Source organism: Alosa pseudoharengus, unplaced genomic scaffold (genome assembly GCF_046254945.1).
Source record: "Alosa pseudoharengus isolate Yale_2024_CS ecotype anadromous, Long Island Sound unplaced genomic scaffold, YU_APseudo_1.1 YU_APseudo_1.1_scf_20, whole genome shotgun sequence".
In the NCBI taxonomy this organism is placed as follows: Eukaryota; Metazoa; Chordata; class Actinopteri; order Clupeiformes; family Clupeidae; genus Alosa; species Alosa pseudoharengus.
The window spans coordinates 18,498,458-18,518,320 of NW_027468664.1; the positions used below are offsets into that span (position 1 = coordinate 18,498,458).

At 42.6% G+C, this 19,863-nt stretch overlaps 2 protein-coding genes across 2 annotated transcripts in view; one reads left to right on the plus strand and one right to left on the minus strand.

Moving 5' to 3' along the window:
- Positions 1–5,474, plus strand: part of pawr (PRKC, apoptosis, WT1, regulator) — a gene marked incomplete in the record, with an annotated part of 60,158 nt that extends 54,684 nt beyond the window's left edge. Inside the window, 1 exon segment of the mRNA XM_076296780.1 lies at positions 3,756–5,474. Coding sequence (XP_076152895.1) covers positions 3,756–3,842 — 87 coding nt within the window.
- A 6,892-nt stretch (positions 5,475–12,366) lies between these two features.
- The window catches only part of syt1a (synaptotagmin Ia), a 42,851-nt gene continuing 35,354 nt past the window's right edge, over positions 12,367–19,863 (minus strand). The window contains exons 7-8 of the mRNA XM_076296781.1: positions 15,972–16,105; positions 12,367–12,878 (exon numbers count right to left, since the gene is read on the minus strand). Of these exons, the coding sequence (XP_076152896.1) occupies positions 12,672–12,878; positions 15,972–16,105 (341 nt within the window). The 3' untranslated portion in view covers positions 12,367–12,671. The remainder of the gene's footprint in view (positions 12,879–15,971; positions 16,106–19,863) is intronic.

Below are 19,863 nucleotides of genomic sequence, written 5' to 3' on the forward strand. Positions count from 1 at the left end.
TCAAATAATTTATTTCATTAAGACAATACCGCTCACTTGTCATTTCAAATTTATTTTCTATGCACCTAATCTCTTTGTGTGTGTGTGTGTGTGTGTGTGTGTGTGTGTGCGCATGTGCATGTGTCTGTCTGTGTGTCACCGCAGGTATTGGGTAGTCTCTCACAGCTGTGTCCCGCGAAGCCGGCAACTAAATAGAAACGATTGCCAAATTACCACCTCGCTATCTCCCGGCAATCAGCCTGATATTGTGGTGCCGTTTCAAGGATAAGCAGGAGATTACAATTATCCCCCACTTGGAGTTACTCTTGCGCAGGTTTCTCCCAAAAGCACTCTCTGCTTCCCAACCCCTCGCGGCTGCCTCTGCCTCTGAATTGGATCTGATTGGTATTTGATAAACACTTTAAATTCAGGACGGGCTGTAGCAAGGGAGGCTTTATTTGTGTGTGTGTGTGTGTGTGTGTGTGTGTGTGTGTGTGTGTGTGCGTGCGCGTGTGCGTGTGCGTGTGCGTGTGCGTGTGCGGTGCATATACTTCCATGTCTCTGACACTGTGGTGAGCGAGACAGAGGGACAGGGATAGATTGTGGTTTTGTGGTTCTCTCCCCTCATCTCTTTGACTTAAACCAGCTGCTGTAACTGCTAGTTCTCTGACCGATAGTCCTCCCATAGAACCCCTTACAACCTACACCAATCAAATAGCCCCATTTAGATGAGCACACCACACAGAGGCTTTGTCCTCTTTGGTGAAGGACACATGTGATGAAGGACACATGTTTTCAAGCTTTGCCACTGCATAGCCTACTGACGTAAAGGATTTTTTGTTCGAGCAAAATTAGCTCCACACCATCAGAGCGATCATTTCTTTTTATTGCTTGATCCTGAGGGGCCGCTTACACAAAATGGTCTCTAATCTCTCTCAGATGCCACATGGTGTTGTGCCCTATGGACTCAAACTTTTGAGGAATCATGTTCTCCTTTTTGCAGTTCCAGAATCCAGACTTCATACTTCTGGGTCTCAGAGTGCACTTCCCCCCGGACCTTCCACAAGTATTCTCTCTCAAGTATTTATACATCAAAAGGATTTTTCTTTATTCTCTGAGATGCTGCCCCCCCCCCCCTCTCTCCCTCCCGTTGCCCTAGACGATATTCACTTTCTGCCCTTTCTTGAGGGCTTTACAGAGCATTGGCTTTTGGCCCGAACAATGAGGGCGAGTCCGAGAACGGCTGTGCTTCTGTTTTTCCTCGCTCGGCGAGGTTGCCAGGGCTGCGATGGGAGGCCACCTGGGTCCGTCGGCTCATAGAACACGCAGCGATCCAGTAGACCCGGCGTTCTGAGAGCTGGCAAACAAACTTTCCCATCAGGGCGCCCGCTTCTGTCCCGACGCGGGGTCAACAGTCGGTTCCCCGTCTGCTGTTCCAGCTTGAGGGGAATCCTAACGGGAGGTGATGAAAAAGTTCTCATGTCCAAGACGAGGGAAAACGATCCTCTGAACGAGGCTTTTGTCTGACTATTGTTCCGATCATAGTCCAAAGACAATACCCAACTCGCTGGCAACTGCCAAGAAACAGGAACTGGCCAGTGCTGGTCAGTAGGCGCAGTTCTCTTCAGTTTACCAGAAGTACTGCTCTGGGTTTGTTTTTGGTCCTGTTGTTGCACATCTATGCAAAATTATTGCATGATTATTAATGAGCTCCTGAGATCAAAAAGCTTTGATGAAGCACAAAGACTGCAGTGTTAGCATCAGGGTAAAAAACACATCAGAAACAATCATGGTAGTCATTATATCCAAACCTCTTTGGGAGGTTTTTCCATTGCATTATGGGATTGTGGAAGATTGCAGAGGGTTCACATCTGTCCTGAGACTGTAAAATTAGACTTTGATCATTTGCTTTGGATCAAACTCTTTAGAGGAGGACCGTTACCTGGCACTATTTGGTCTGAGAGTCATCTTGGATTTCATCACAAGGGAAGGAGTATCTACCTGTAAACGAGTTGCAGACAGCACATATTTTTATCGAGCAAGAAAATCTGCTTATGTGAGGAAAAGTACAACTAGATAAATGGACTCGATGAACTTTGGGATTGAATACCTATTTTAAATCCAAAAGAATAACAAGTTCTTCTTTGTTTCCCAGAGGTCCAACTCAGGTCTTTTTTGACCTGCCTCACTAGAGCAGGCAGCCATTAGCTGTTAAATGAACAGTGTGAACTGCGCTGTTGGGGCCCATGGCAGACATTAATGTCTCCTCGTCACCACCCCCTCTCGGCTGCGACCTTCACAACCTCCGTTGTTTGACTTACAGGCCGTCTTTTCCCTTTTAAGTTTCCCCGACAAGCGTTGCGTGGCTGATTTGGATGATGGCCTGTCGTGTCCATTAGTGATGGAGCCACCCGAAAATGAGAATTGTCACTTTAGTGTGAGACTTTGATGAGTTGGAGGGTGGAGGAGGGCATGAGGGAGGAATGGTGGGTTGGGGGGGGGGGCAGAGGGACACGTCATTTGTGTCTAATTAAAACAGTTGATGTTTAATTTGTTATTATCAAGCCTGTTTTTCTAAAGAGGAAGACCCAGTTAGTTCGGAGGCATTATCTATCTGAGCAGATAATGTTCATCCGAAGAAATTTACCAAAATGCAGAGACCACACTCCGAAATTCTCCGAAACACTCCGAAAGACTCACTGCGAATCTTCAGTGACCCGTCACAAATCCAATTTCCTAATCAACTGCATTAATTAAAACGCTGCATGTCATTTGTGATATCTCGTGTGACAGAGAGGTGTGTGTGTTATACAGTGTCGCTCCGTGTGCTTAGCATTCGAGTTACCCTCGTGGTAAGTCAACCAAGCACAGGGACGATCATCTCTGAAATAACCTTCAGCGCTCGTTTAAAGGTCACACAATTCAGCATGGAACACAATGGTGATTTGCGTTATATCCTCTCCTGTAGTGACTAAGTGAAGGTCTGAGTCTATTGTTGTCATTTTAGGAAAGAACATCTTTTTTGAAGTATCACTAGATATGCACACACAACACATCAGCAAGTTCCATCATAGCCAGACTACGATTAGCTAGTATGTTGGGGGGGTCATGCAGGGAGGTTTTGCCTACGGTACATGTAGGTCTGACTACTGCATAGCATGTCCAGGGATTTGTAAAGACAGCAAAAGCACAACAGATAAATGACAAAGAACTCGACTGTGACACATGTGTCTGTTTTGTGTTTTGCTGCTGTTCTGAAAATAAGTTCAGTGGTATTTCCTTGAGTGCTGGTTGTTCCTCTTTTGTCATAGCTTAGGATAGGGACATAAACTGATAACAATGTGAATTTGCCCAAGAACTGCACCAAAATTAATTACTAATTAATTAGTATGTTTTACCTAAGAAAATGCATGTTAAAGTGCGAGTAACCCAATTTTGTAAAACGCCCCTGTCAGTGAAACATATTTATTCTTTTGCCCTGCTCTGTGAACCAAAAGACAACGATTTTATAGTCAAAATATTGTGGTTGATGGTAAGGTGCCACCTTTGAAAGCTTTAACATTTCTGGCTAGCATAGATTTTAAAAACCTTCTCTAAAATATAATTGTTGCTAAGCTTGTAATAGTTCCATATTGATCTCCCATATCTTCTACTATAGCATACCATGTTCTGGCCATTAAATAGCCTTAGGTGCTGATATGGATTTAAATTATACACACAGACAAACAAACAGTGCGAGCAACAGTTGTAAACGTGTGTCCTCTGTGCCTGTGCAGGATCTGGATGACATCGAGGACGAGAACGAGCAGTTAAAGCAGGAGAATAAAACTCTGCTGAAGGTGGTGGGCCAGCTGACGAGGTAGAGTCCCGGGGCGGCCTGAAGAAAGGATGAAAAAGAAGAGAGAAGACGCATCTGGATTGTCTGTTTGGCCTCGCAGGAGTAAGGGGAAAGGAAAAGCCTGTGTGCTCAATGTTGGTGGGATGGTGGGCAACTTTGGCTGGGGCAGAGGTCAGCGTCCTGTTTTATTGTCTTTTTTGTTGTTGTTTGTTTGTTTGTTAGTTAGTTAGTTAGTTAGTTAGTTAGGTAGTTATTCAGCTTTAGTGTCACGTGAGGATCCCTGTTCCCTTACACATCTGAAGCGGCCGCCTGACATGAACGGCACTTGTAGAGCTTGCAGGCTGGCACCGCAATGCATTTTGGGTTATAAAGGTCCTCTTGCAAAATCGGATGGGGCAACTATAGTCTGGCAACACTATTTAATGTAAATGTTTTGTACATAGGCTTTTTTTGTTTTTTTGATAAAGCTGAAAAAGGAAATTAAATTGAATGTATAATGTTTTGCACCACCAAGTGCTAGCTCCAAGGGCTTATGACCTTTATCATGAGTGGCACGTGACCAACTCTGAATCACCCAAGGCAATGGGCAGCAGACATTGAAGGTTAGCCATGGCATTGTTCTCCCACAATTTAGGCATGTTTGAAGCCCTCCACTGATGGCGGTAGCCAAAAATAAAAACCTCAAGGCCCGTAGGGGTGAGCCTGTGCCATTAAGACCAAATCCGAGGCAAAATCGCTGCTTCCATCAGCCAAAGTGGAAATAATGTCCTGCACATTTTGTGTGTCTGCTCTGAAAAAATATGTCAGGGTCATCTCCCTGGGGGAAGCAAAAGTTTCATTCTTTCTGGTAATTTTTTCTCAAAAGTCCATTTGTCTTTGTTCAATCAATTGTTTGATTAAAGATGAATTGAAACATGACACATAAACAAATGAAATACTTAAAGTATATCCCATTAAGAATCATGTAAGCATTGAAGAAGCAATCATGTTGGTGGCTACAGGTTATATTTTGTGTCATAGAGATATTATCAATGTTATAATTCATGACGTTTACAAAACTTATTTTACTTCAGTATCAGTAGAGGTAGCTCTTCATGATGCAAGGTGAGCAAGAAAATATAGAATAGGCTGCTGCAGTGCATTTTCATTTTGTATATTATTCTTTAACCAAATCAGCAAAAAAAAAGTACCAACGTGCTTAACGCCATGCCTTATCAAGAGCATCTCATTCAGCAGCGGGCTGTCTTAACATTACTCCAAATAGCAGTGTGCGAACACAGCCAAGCACAGTGGGGTCTATGACTCACCGACTGCATTTCGGTGGTTTGGGTGTCCACGCCAGAGCTCGTCAAGCACAGCACATCTCCAGCTTTGAACATACGTACTCAGTGATGCTGAAATGGAGCAGGAATGGGGAAGGTGGGGGGGGTGAGATTAAGACTAAACAAGGAGAGAAGGATGGGAGGTTTTTTGGTCTGGGGAGGGAGGGAGGGAGGGGAGAAGGGGGACCTGGGTAATGGCTGAGGTCCAATCCACTTCGCACTTCTACTCTCTCTTTCCCTCTCTCTCTTTCTCTCCCTCTCTCTCTCTCTCATTCATTCCCTTGTTGTGCATGTACAGAAGATGAAGTCATTTAATAAAAGTTTGATTCTCTCTCTTCTCGCGCCCTCGTTTGTGTTCATTAAGGCTAATTTGATGTGATGATGCCATGGCGATGAGGCGGTAATGTAATGTGACGGCCGGCAGTGAGGCCTCGCTGTCGAACGCGCAACAATCTCGGTACTCAAACTAGGTGTACAAGCCACTGTGTCTGTATGTGTGTGTGTGTGTGTGTTGTGTGTGTTTTTGATAGAGTGTGTCCATGTGTGGGTAAGCAAATGTGGTTGTCAGTAACCATTCTGCGAGAGGTTGTACGTGATTGAGAAAGACTATGAAGTATGTGTTTGTGTGTGTGTGCGCGTGTGTGTATATATCTGTGGCCCTCTCCGACCCCCCCGCTCCCCCACCTACCTGTCAACCACATCACTGCCAGTCCCTTCACGAGGGACTCTGTAGTATCTGCGTCGAGGCGTCTCCATCACATCGTGACGGCCTCCTAATAAAGTGGCTGCGGCGCTGGTCATTAGTATCCCGGCGCCTGGAGACGGAGGCACACGCAGATGGCCTTCCCCAGCGCCCCCCTCCCTCTCTCCTAATGCTCAGGTAATTGCTTCATCCTCCTTCAGCGGCTCCAGGACAGTCAGTTCCCACCACTCACTTTGGCCTTTTGTATTTGCATTTTTATTGAACGGCTTTGGAACTTAACTTTTCTGATTTGTTTCCCTGCTGCCCAGATCTAAAGCATTCCAGTTAACCCTTCCATTGTTTGTTTTAGTCCTGTCTGGTTTCTCCTCACCTTTCATTCACCGTTCTCTTTCAGCTGTTTGCCAGATATTTGGAGAACAAAGTTTTGAATGACGTGTGTGTGTGTGTGTGTGTGTGTGTGTGTGTGTACACGATAGTCTGGGTGGGATAAGAAGTCCAACCATCCCAGGAATGTCCCCTTCCATCCCCTTGAGATGCACACACTCCCTGACCTTAATAGACACCCCTGCACTGGACCCTCCATGCCCCTGGACGCACATAGACAGCCCTCTCTCTAAAACACCATATCCGGCACTAAAAGCTTACAGGCTGCCCCCAAAACATCCCTTAAGGAAGTAGGGTGCTTGTCCAGAAGCCTACCTAGTCACAAATCTCTCAACCAATGTCAAAGTTTTGTACATCGTCGTTAAAAATGGGAAAACCTAATTATAAATTTGAGGCACATATGTAAAGTTTTAGACTAGGCTAAGTTATACTCTTGAATGGGTGTTCTGTTGGAGAAGTTAATAGTAGTGCATGTACAGAATGTTAAGGCCTCGCTTGGAATGAATGTAATATTTCTTAGTCATGACTCTCAAACAGACCTTGAAGATTCACTTTCAGATGGGGCGTCTGGCAGGAAATTGATACGGACGTAATAGTCTGAAATGGCCGGAGCCACGTCCAGCCGAATGCATTTGATTCTGTGGAGCTGATAAAAAAAACAAAACTCTTATCTTGCTCTAGAAGGAGCCCATATGTCATTATCTTGGGTTTCATGAGCCCGGTCCCAAGCTTCAATCTAGCTTATCTCTCTACTCATCTCTGCTGCCCAGTGGCAGCCAGAAAGCACTCTCAAGATGGAGGATGCGGGCAAAATATATAAATTATACCATCATTGTGTAGTTTTCCCCCCTCTTGCAGACATGATAATAAATCAGCAGGAAGCCAGAGTGCCAGGTTTCAAAATGTACTATCTCTTGTTGACCATGGATGCCTTATGAAGATGTTAAGTGGCAATTTCATACATGGTACGAAAAGGGCTTTAACCCCTACCTACAGCTGCTGTTACATGTTACATGAGATTTTCAGAGGATTGTGAGAGGTGGTGGTCCACATCCCAGGTGCAGGACAGAAAAACTGTCTCATGACCTATATCATGACAGCTACCTGTGTTTGCTAGTGAATCTGAACAAGTCTGAAAGCTTGAAACGTTATCCAGCCAAGTATGACAAAATAAAACACAAGAAAAGAAAAAAAATCAATAAGTGTGCAGACTGCTAAATTATTTCTTATTTTCAAAGAGGATAACAAGAAATGAAATGCTTTATGATAGCCATATTGTTTAGCTGCAGTCATAATACAGCTGTGTAATATTACATGGCACCTTCATGCCTTCATGGTTTTGGGAAGGCGGCAAGTGGCTACAATAACATTCCTTCCATCCCTCCCTCTCTACGTTGCTGCGCTTGCCACAAAGGTCAGACTTCCACAAATGTCAATGTCATTTATCAACACTGACCCCACCAGGCTTCCCTCTCCTGTCACAGCGCCAGCGACGCGGCTATCTCGATTCTCGCCCACAAACCTCTCACCGAGCACTCTGCAGCAGGCCTAAAAATAGAGCAGGCCACTTCCTTGCCTATCGGTTTTCCCTCCACATGCTTGCCCTTTGTCATATTGATAGCTCCTTGAAGAAGCCCCTGCCGAGCATCAGGGGTGGTGAGATGAAGGTGCTTTGTCCCTGAATGTATGCCCCCTAGTGGGACTCGGCGGTACTGTCAGAGAGCGGGACATCAGTGTGGTTAATCATCTGTAATAATGCATGTTCCCAAGATGGCTTCAGATTTAGATCTGCAGCATTGGACACTTTTGATACAGCCATTAGGAGGTGTGAGAGGGGGCAGAGAGACAGTAGAAATGTTGGGCACAAGACTGGGCATCCCACCTGTCATTGTCTTATCCCTTCCAGCAAAAGAGGACAATATATTACTTTTATTCTCTAATATATCCCAATCCAGCTCAGAGGCCTCTGTAACCTATGTATGTTCCTTATGGCCTTCTTTTCTGTTTACTTGGCCATATGCTTCATGTCAGAAACAGAACATCAACTGCACACACTGCAGTGTGGTTTATATTACGCTACTAATGTGTAGTGAGACCTCTTCACATGAGAAATAAACCTTTTGAGGTTTGATTGTAAACAAATGTTGTGTTCAAAGGTCGTCCCATCTCAGCTGAACCCTAAACTGAGAGAACCATAGACAGTCTAAAGAGAGAACAGATAAAAGAGTAAATGGGGTGCTGCATCCCAGCCTTCCCAAGAAGTAATTTAGTCCAAGAAAGCACTGGGTCGTTTTTCTGTATCAACAGGAAATAAAACATTTTTATTGAACATTTGTGTATATGAAGTTATATAACAACAGTCAGAAAACTCCACAGAGTGAATCACTACACAAAGTGAAACAAAATTGTAAAACACCTCGCCAAAAATGAAGGTATACACAGCAATATAATTGTCAGCTCACAGTCGTCGCGAGCGATATGGCAGGAAAAAACACTCCGAACAGATCTACAAGATTACAGAGAAACTTTCCACGCACAAAAATACTCAAGCAGGCAGTTGATATACACAAAGGCAACTAGGATCTTTCTACAGCATCAAGATTCTACTTCTTTACACAGCTCTTCCTCGTGTAGCGCCTGACCCACGGCACGGATCTGGCCTTGATCTGGCGTGGATGCGGCACACCTGCGCCAGATCCGTTCTGTAGTCAGCTGCTAATCGGGGGGTTGTCTTCAAAAGTTTAGTGTGGCTTTTTTGTTTGTGTTGCTGTCGCAAGTCCTCAGCGAGAATTTCAGAGTTCTAAAAGTCGCACAGCAAGTACTCAGGGATCTGTGGAGAGGGGATTTTCATCACGTACTGTAGCGTGCATGCTTTGGTTAGCAACAGCTAGGGTAGCATTGTTACTGCAGCGCAGGTCATGGCTTTTTTGGAGATACTACACTACACCCCGTGCAGTCTAAAATGCCACCTGCAATACTGCCTTTCTTTACCTATCCTGGGTGCATTGGACTCTGTTTCTGATTTCAAATCCTTGTGCACTTTTAAAGAAAGCATACTTAAAATTCGGGATCTGTTATTAATTGAACATATGCTAAAAAAAAAAAAAAACACTTCAGATTTGTCATATGAGAGGCATTTCAAATTGGGTATGCCAGTGAAAGAGCATTTCGGTCTTTCTAAATGCCTGGAATGTCTGTGGGGGTCAGCTAATTACCAATGGTAAACAGCAGGATTGGAAATATAAACAAAACACATTAATCATATTTATTGCAACAATAAATTAAATCTTCAATTCAATTTGGTCCCACAACAAAGGTAAAATCTAAATACACAGTTTAAAGTATACATTCTGAGTTTAAGAAATTAATTATAAATTAAAATAAAAAATAAATACTCTCGATGGGGCACCAAAATAACAATAACCAGAGAGTACCAATATGAACCATAATAATAACAACAATAATTAAATATACTCAATCATATCTATACTATATAAGATGGGATTCATGATAACAAGGTTGACAAATGTTATACAGTATATCTGTCATATACTGACTTGAATAAATTATATTTGGAGAAATATAAAAAATATATGTACACATATATGTTTCGGTTTGGATGGATGGGGGGTTGTCTTTTTGACATTTTTTTTCTTCTGATTTTGGCATGTTCCATTGTCTTTCCGAATGTTGGATCTATATGGACAAAAAAATTTAACCAGGGTAAGGGAGGGAACCTGAACAGAAGGTCCAATCTACACAGAATCTACATGTGCTGTCCTAACCAATTCACTGGTAAGGAATACCTCTGATACAACAATTTTTTTTTTTTTTTTGCTTTTATATTTTACTTTTTTACCTCAGGCAACACCACCCATGTAACACTATGGGATGAACAAACAAGTATTGCACAGTGCTCAATGAAATGTTATGTGAGTCTACCTGCTCACGAAAAGAAAACGCTCCTCTCTTCCCTAGCGCGCACAGCTCCGGCAAATTACCCGATTGGTCCACAGTTAGAAGAGACTGACGATGCTGCTCTGCTCTGCACACTCTCACTTGGCATGTAGAAGGGGCGCGAATGGCAGTTACGACATCACTACATAACGAACTGGGCTACCTACTGAGAAAGTCTACATCTCTACGCACACACGGCAGTCACAGTGATACACCAAGCAGTCCTCGGAGAACGTTATGGAATGACAAATAGCTTCTTTTCTTTTTGTAATAGTGCTATCAACTACACAATAACATTGAAAACATTTAGAAACTCCTCCTGAAGCTAGTATCTAGTATACACAAGAGGTTCCTCCAAGATAAGAGACATGGTTTTGATGGATTAACTTCTTTTGTTTTTTCCCCCTACATGTCCTCCTCCTGTAAGACTGATTTTAAAGGACATATGGACTCATGTTATCTATACAGACCATTAACTTTTACGGTTACTTATTCAAATTCTCATATGTTGTCATATATTCGGCCAACACTATGAAACCCTTTAGCGACCCACAGGGAGGTCACTGTCGATCCTCTGTGCATCAGCGATAAAATAAGAATGTGCAACTAGAGCTTTGGGCGGCGACTGCCCCAGCTCCTTGCGATCCCGTGTCCCGAAAGAAACAAAGTCGACAATTTTCACAATCTGAATGGTGTTCGGTAACAGGCTAACGCCGTTTGAAAGACATTACAGTGCAAAAACAGTAGCCACAAGAGAAAGAAGATTGGCAGTAAATCATGGCTAGCTCTATTGTCACTGTGAGAAGGCAACAGAAAGCAAAGACTGCTAGTTAGGGCACGGTTGCGGCCAAAAGACATTGTTCCCGATGAACCAAAGCTACGACCACTATTGTGGACTGTGCATGAAGAGAGGGTCGATGTACATTTGTTGCCTCCCTGAAAAAAATGGCAGTGTTGATAAACTCGCTTCCCTTTTCTGTCAGCGCGGTTTGCAAACTGACCGCACCGATTACGATCGTTTGTTAAAATTCAACTTTAACAATGTTTAAACGTGCATTACTGTTTAAACGCTCGCTCCCTACTCTTGATTCTCATTTAATTTGAAGGCAAGGAGGTCTTCCATCGAGACACCCCCTGGTGTTAATAGTCCTCCCCCCATCCCAGCCATTAGCAAAGATTGTAAAAAAAATCATGCAGTTACCAAAAATATTCCGACGTTGACTAAAAATATCTGTTTTAAAGCTAGAGTCAAAATCCCTTGCTCCGTAACAGGAGACTGAACTCCGTAATCCTGAACGTAATATTTCCAACAAGGCTAGTAAAAGTAAGCAGTTAACACAAAAACACTGTTAATCAAGCTTCAAGGACACAATGGCTACGGCTTGTGACTACTTATGATGCGATTGGTCTCCAGAAGGGTATCTGTGGAATAGACGTTTGGGTTTAAAGCAGACCAGTCTGAAGTGAGGGGACATTCGAAGGACAACATGGTCTTGATTGGTCTTCAAATGAGGACCTATTTCACTTAAAACATAATTGTCTGCATCACCGTGTGAAGCCCTGACCAAATGAGAAACCAAAACAAAATGAAGGCTGGTCAGTTCGCATCTACTTATAAATTCAGCAAAACGCATAGGTCCTCATATGGACAAACCAGTACAAAAAGTTATAAGAAATCATGTGCTTGTATAATATCCAGCAGCATTTATGTTTTTTTTATCCCCCCCACTGAACCATATTAGTTAATGGCCTACTTTTTTCGTTATGATTTCTTGTATATTGTTTAGGTTTACTTGTGTACATTTTTTTTTAGTTCATCAAATGAACCCTACATCTGACACCGTCCTTTACATTGTGAGTATACTGTACTTCCACTAGCATCTTGCAGGTTGGAATTTTATACATCTTGTTTTTCTGGAATGCAATAAGGTAGAATTTTTAAATCCTGTAATATATATCGTCTCTCCTATATCTGCATTTACATAATTTAAAATAGAACATCTTATTAAAAACATCAAGATATACACAGATTAGGAAACAGGTAACAACATACAAACACATAAACTAGAAATCATTTTTGTCTGCATACTGATATATACAACTGTGGTACAATAAATTCTTTCAGTCATGCGCTATCTATACAGATCATATTGCTTAAAAGAAGGGGGCATTTGGTTGGGGGGGGGGGGGGTAAGATTATGGCAACTGACCAACAGAGGCGCCAGTGGAGGGTGTGTGGAATTAATTTTGAGGGGAACCTGACAGAAACACAAACCCCAGAGGGGATCATGGGAGGTGGCGGGGTGAACGAACTATCAACAATTATAAAAGAAGGTGACATTTTTTCATTATTAACTTTCCGTAAGACGATTAATAAATGGCGGATGACAGTGAATGGACCCTTATATCACTGAGGTATTTACATACACACTGGCTATAGAGCACTACATATTGGGTGTGCCACCCCTTACACACACCACCAGAACTCTTATTTCTTGGAGGACAGTTGGGCGTCCACTTCCTCCTCGGGTTTCAGAACGTGCCACTGGGCGATGGGTCTTCGTGGATTGGCCAGCATATCTGACCAATGGCGAAGCTCCGTGCCCGAGCTGTTGAGGCCCACAAAGACTTTGCCGATGGCGTCGTTCTTACCGATCTTGTCATAGTCCAGAACGGTTATCACAACTTGAACTTTCTGTTAGAGGGAGGCAGAGGAAATAAGAGGGAAGTGCATTGTTGGTGTCAATTCAATTCAATTTATTGTTATTTATAGTGAATTATCACCATGGACCATGGTCTCAGAACACAACAACAATGTAGCCCATGTAAAAGGCAAAGTAAAATATTAAATATAAAATCAGTAACACAAGGAATATAATTTGAACAACACTGGTTAAGATTGTTAACACGAATTGTTAACACAAAGGATAAAACATAAAACAACAAAGGATAATGCATAATAAAATAAGCAATAAAACAAGGGTTCAGAGGTTATGGATTTAAAACATGTCCATAATGGTTTGCATAAAGGAATGTTTTAAGTTTTGATTTAAAAATGTCGGTTACACTTTACTTGACAGTATCAACATAAGAGTGACATAACACTATCATGAATGTGTCATAAACAAGTCATAAACGTTTATGACATAACGCTTCTGTTATTAAGTGACATTCGGTTTTTCTTGTAAATTAGGGTTAGGGTTAGAGTTAGGATTAGGATTAGGGTTAGGATTAGGGTTAGAGGTTAGGGTTAGGGTTCATGTGTCATGACAGTGTCATATGTTCATGACAGGGTCATGTCACTCTTATGTCGATACTGTTAAGTAAAGTGTTTCCAAAATGTCCACTGAGCCTGCCTCCCTAATGTTGGATGGAAGACCATTCCATTCAGTTGTGTCTGTTGACCGTGAAGTATAAAACAATGTTCTGCTCACACAACCTGATTTGAATAATTCCAACCAAACTGTTATTTCTCATAATAGCACCATTACAAGAACAACTCAGTTTCATTCTGTAGACTTAAGCTCACAGGCCAACAGTACTTGTTTTAATGTAATTGTATCATGTTAAAAAAAGACCAGTTGTGGTGAAACTGCTGTTTTACTGGAAGAAATTGGCAATATCAGAACAAATACTTTATGATCAGAACACAGATGTGATGTTATTTGTATCAATACTCCATTTAATTCTCCGTTGCTAAACTGAAGCGCCTATGAAGCGAATTTATAAGTACGAAGAGCACATTTTATAAGATCTTTACAAGCTATTGGCTGTGCCTCATTCACCTATAAACACCCAAAGCCGTTCTGAATCACCTTCTCTATTTTTCTTGGCTGCCGGTGACAAAACATGTATTTGCTCGCTGTCTTGGAGCTATATATTTTACAGAGACTAAGCACACGAGGACTAGCGCTGTTTGGTCCAGTCCACCTCATGAAACACAACCATTTATCAGGTCAGTGCTCTTTTTCGGCAGTTGCTACCTCGTTGTGAAAGGCCATTAGCCTTCTTTTCTTTTGTCTCGTATATGCCACGGCACAAAAAGAACAACGATCTCTCAAATGTCACTTTCTTAAGTGCTTTCATCTTTGAAGAAATACAGCGGATTCAGGACAAGTAGGATGCTTTCCTGACACCCATGGCTTACTCCCCCCTTCCTTCTTCGCATATGGTATGGCAGTGGGAAAAACCCGCAGCAGTAAGCATTCATCGTGACAAACTCCTTGCCCCAGCTATGCCACTGCCAAATGCCATTGCAATTATTGTCCTAATGACAGAAAGATGACTACCAGATTCTTCTCTCAGACTACTAAATGACTGGTCTAATAGTAAGTAATGGCTGTGACCAGTCCCTGCTGTGTACTTGAGGTGAACGTGAGTGCAAATGCACCAAAATGAGAAGGCAACAGATGGATTTCTTCGGGGTCATTTTCTCCGCAACCCCTTCTCAACATGTGTCAGGGAAATATAAATTGGCCGCCCAAGAATGCTCATTATATTTAAATAAGGTGCCAGCGTGGACCTATAGTCTTCATATACGCACCTAATCTGGCATAACGTGAAGTATAGGCTTGCTAGATTGGACTGATGATGGAGGGCTGATGAGGTCTAATTGGGCTGCAGGTGGGAGATGTTGATTATGGTGAGATGTGGTGGCCATTCAGTTATAAAATCTGTGATGGTGCCATTTGAAGATAGTGACAATGATGGACTTTCACTGAAGGGACACATGCTCTTTGTGTCAAATATGGAGTAAGCTTCAAATTTAGAGTTGTGTGTGACCAGTTCTGATATGAACAAAGAGAGAGTTATGTTATGCATGCTAACATTTATCACAGAGAGTATGTGTTTGAACTGTGATGTCTTAGATACCTTGAAATCGTATATGTTATATCTTGACATTACTTGCTATGGTATGTACATGATGGTGAGCATAGGGAGGTTTAGTAAAAGTACATGAAATGTGGGTCAGTGTTGGCGATTAATCTCTGTGGCTAGTAAGGCTTTGTGTGTGTGTGTGTGTGTGTGTGTGTGTGTGTGTGTGTGTGAGAGAGAGAGAGAGAGAGAGAGAGAGCAAGCACAGGTGTGCCACTGTGCCCAGGTGGAGTCAGGTGAGGGCAAGGGCTGTGCCAGCGAGGTGAGGTGAAGTTGGGAGCACACAGGTAACGCTCTGATTAGCTGACACACGCTGAGCTTTTGGAGGAGCTCCAAATTGCAGACGAGTCTTGAGGAATCTAAACTTGTGCCCCCTCAGCTGTGAAGCACTAAATCGTTGTGAGGCAATTACGTCAACGCACAGTCGCATCAACTCCTCATAACAGTGCTCCCTCAGCACCTCGGCGTCCATTTGATCCCAAATCCCAAAGGCATGCCATCTCGTTTCTTTTGTAAACAGACTTTTTGTCCATGCTTTCTTGAAAATCAAGGCATCACTTCAGGACTCCACTTAACTGTGGGTACTGTACCATGCTAAGATATGAACAAACATGCAGCTGAAAGGAAATGACTGCTGAAAGCCTAGTGTTAAATTAGCTGTACTAAAACTACATAGTGGTCTAGGAGGAGTCTAATGGCTTAATTTATTCATCCTATTGCTGAGAAACTAATCACCATAGCAATGAGACTTTGCTACCTCTGCCTGCCCAGTTTGTATACCCAGTCACCATTACACTTAACAAAATGAATAATGATAAAGAGCATACAAGCATCTAGTTCCACCCTCACTTAATTGACACCATTTTATGTTTTGTATTAAAACATGATTTCGGTTCAAGATAGACACACATACCTGGATTTGTTCGAACGGCACTTCAAAGCTGAAGGACTCGTTGTAGTAAGGGTTGAGGGTGTTCTTCTTGATTGTCGTCTTCTTCTTCTTCAGCCTCTTCCCGTTCTGCATCAGGTGGATTTTCACATAAGGATCTATACGGAGAGATGAAAAACAGGATTTAGAAATGCGGAACTCTGGTCCTGTTCACTTGCACAACACAATGGTTCCCATCAAACAACCAGACATTTTGAGCCATTCTGTGGATTTCCACTGCAAACCCAGAGTTTGGTAATTTCCTCCCCAAATAGCTTTTCATCATGATCACCTTTCCTTCTCTCATTTTCCTCCATTATCTCACTTTTCTTCTTTATTACTATTAGGCATATTCATGTACTCTGATTAGCAACTACGTCAAATTATGGCCTTCTTACTCCAAACAACTTTGACAAGATTTGGGAAAGATTCTTGAAAGATTGGAGTCTTTCGAGTAAAGTTTGAATGGGGGGCATTAGTTAAAAGACTACAAACTTTCAAGAATCTTTCCCAAATCTTGTCAAAGTTGTTTAGTGTAAGGTGGCCATTAGCTGCACCTGAGGAATAGCTACATATTTTTGGACAGCATATCATTCTGTATAATCCCTATACAAAAGCCTTACATAGTAATGCATGACACCTTAACAATCCACAGTAATCGGTGTATGACTGATCATAAAATGAGTCACACAATGTTTGATTATGCCAGCTCTCGCTTCTTTTTCTCCAACAGATCCTGTTCATCCAGCAGCAGGCCTTACTAGCCGTCCGGCGGTCAGAATGCACTTAGCATAACACAGACATTGGCTGCCTTATCACTGGGGAATATTCCTCTGTGGGAAGCTTTTCAGTCAAAAGACCCACACATAGACACACACACACATATTCACACACACACATTCTGCCTTTGTTGTTCATTCAGCTGCCTTGCAATGGAAGGTCACTCTGTTTTGTGTGAACCACAAATGGGGAAATTATCTAGATCCCTTGTTGCTCAAAATTAGCCCTACTCGGTTACGTTTCTGTAGAGTATTTACAAGTGATCTGTGCGTATCTCTGAATGCCACATGTTTGAGTTTTTTATGATGACTCTGCAAATCCGAGGGGTAATCCAGCGATAATGTGCCTGGCCAGAAACATCTGTAGGATGTGTAGCAGAAGCAAATATTGGTTAAGCTTAATTCCGCTAATCTTATATCCGATTTAGGGGGATGTCTGTTCGCTGTCAACAGACTGGTGAATTTATCCCTGCTATCTAATGCTCTCTCTCTCTCTCTCTGTGTATGTGTGTGTGTGTTTGTGTGTGTGTGTGTGTGTGTGTGTGTGTGTGTGTGTGTGTGTTTGTGTGTGAGCGTATATGTGTATGAAAGAGAGAGAGAGAGACAGAGAAAGTGTGTGTGTGTGTGTGCCTGTGTGTTTTGTGTTTGTGAGAGAGTGAGGGGAACGGGAAACGAGAAACAGGCAGTCAGCAAGCCAGTGTCTATTGTTACTTTTATTACAGTTCCGCAGAGGTGTGTGTGTGTGTGTGTGTGTGTGTGTGTGTGTGTGTGTAGTGAGTGTGAATAGGCCCAGCGGTATCTAAATGAGAATCTCTTCCATCGTTGGGCCAGTCGCCATCAACCAGCCACATTAGTGCTCCATATCTTGCCCCACCATCGCTCCCCTTCCATTCAGTGTTTATCCTTTAGCAAGAGCGGTCCGCTTCGGCCCGATGCCCTCGGCCTCCTCGCGAACAGAAAAAAGGAAATGTCACCAAAAGCAATAACAGGGCGGGCGGAATGACTCCTAGCATCGTTCCGATCGGATGAGAGTGTTGCGGGAGAAGGTTCTGCGCCCTAGTCACCTCAGACAGCGAGCGCACTTTGAGTTGCATTATGCATGAGGGCTGTTTGCTTCATTGGCTCACCGTTTACAGACTTGACTGCCTTTGAAAAACAGCAGGTGGAATTTCAATGGTGCGTTTTCATTAACTTCCAGATCAAATCTTCAGCAAAGTTGTTTGTCTCGGATGTGGTGTTGGTTTTCCTTTTCTGACTTACTTTGGATATATTTCAGGGAGTTATCATGTTGCTATAGGGCAGGCAGTCATGCTGTCTTCAGAGTGAAAATGTTAAGAGTGGTATGTAAAAACATGTATATGTTGTACCTTTCACTTGGAATAGACCCCATGCTTATATATCCACAAATCAGGTGCGAGAGCTTCATCTATCACTTGTATGAAAGACATATTTTATGTTAACTCCATGTCCAAAAAGTTTAAACCCAAATAATTCACTTTCATTTTTTTCCAAAACCCCTCAGACTAACCTCACCTTGAAAATAATGACACTGGATGTGCTTAACAGGCGGTCACAGAGGGTAAGTTTGACTTTGGTTGTCTGATGAAGGGCTAACGCCTGAAACATAAAATTATATTTGGAGCTATTGGTGTAGCGGACTTCCTTCACTTATTTTGTTATGTCCATTTCGTCCAGCACCCAATTTTAGAGCATTATTGTTATTTTTACAGTAAGTTTGACTTTGGTAACATTTTCAGAGCTAATGGTCTGGATGTTGGGGCTTGGCTCCCAACAGATGGCCTGAGAGCTGTGTGAAGCCACGCCTTCCCATCCTCTCATCACTTCCTATGGGATAAACATAGATCAGACTACTAAGACTGTAGTGGAGAGGAAAAGAATAAAAACTCATTTTTACAGCCCCTCTGCATATTTTAAATGATCCGAATACTCACAGTCTTTACAGGAAAGACCATTTCAGAGAATGAAGGAGAGAGACAGAGAGAGAGAAATAGAGAGAGAGAGAGAAAGAGAGAGAGAGAGGCAGCTGGCTCAGTCTTCTGCCATATTAGGATGTCTGCCTCTTATCTCAAGCATAAGGAAGCTCTGCTCTTAACCCCATGCACCATCACCAAATAGACACACCGTGAGAGGTTAGAATGAATGCCCTCTTGGGAAGTCAATATTTACAAATTGTAGTGTCTAATCTTGAGAACTCATGAAATTAGACTGCAAATGAAGTTGTCAAGCTGCTTGCATGGCTATCACACAAACAACAGATGATGAGAGAAGGGTCAATACAGGACTTATAGTCCAATTGTGTGATCACCATCACTGTCAGTTTAATAACAGTCTCCTGGGCAATAACTGTGGGCCACCCACTGACATTTTCAACAGAATCATCTGATCTCTCTCTCTCTCTCTCTCTTTCTCTCTCTCTCTCTCTCTTTTCCAGTAACTTCTAACTTCCCCTGGTGCGAGCGTCTGACAGAATCACAGCACCACCTGCTGCATGCAGTACACACGGGCAGGAGCGGGAGCGGCTTTGCGCTTTCACTAGATTATTTCGGGGTGTTTTGTCAGTCGTAAAGTACTTCCATATATGTCAAGTGGCGAAGCAGGGACTCTCCATGTGGCAGCTGCTCATTGTGAGTACTACTTTCAATACAAAACGGATGAGATGACAAGTTGCCTAGCAACCATGAAATGAGAGCGACTGACTGATAAAGAGCACCAAGGCAAAAACTATTCGGAGCATTATATCTGACTGGATATTTATCTACTGCTATGCAATTTGCCCTGTCTGATACTCTTAGCACAGTCCTATTTTTCACAGTTTAGTGCTGCATTGATACACTTGAGATCAGTTAGAGGTTCGGTATACAATGTGTTAGGTGAAATGATATGACAATTTTTAAATGAGTCGTTCTTGTCTATTAGAACAGTAATCGGTCAAAGTAAAAGTCCCCCACAGGTATGGTTCAGCACTTTCTCCAACATCTCTTCTGTGAAATGTGGACAGATGATGAGGAACGGTTATACTTGGGCATAGTGTTGGTTGTATGATTTGGGTACACACCAAGCAATAACATGTCCTTAAA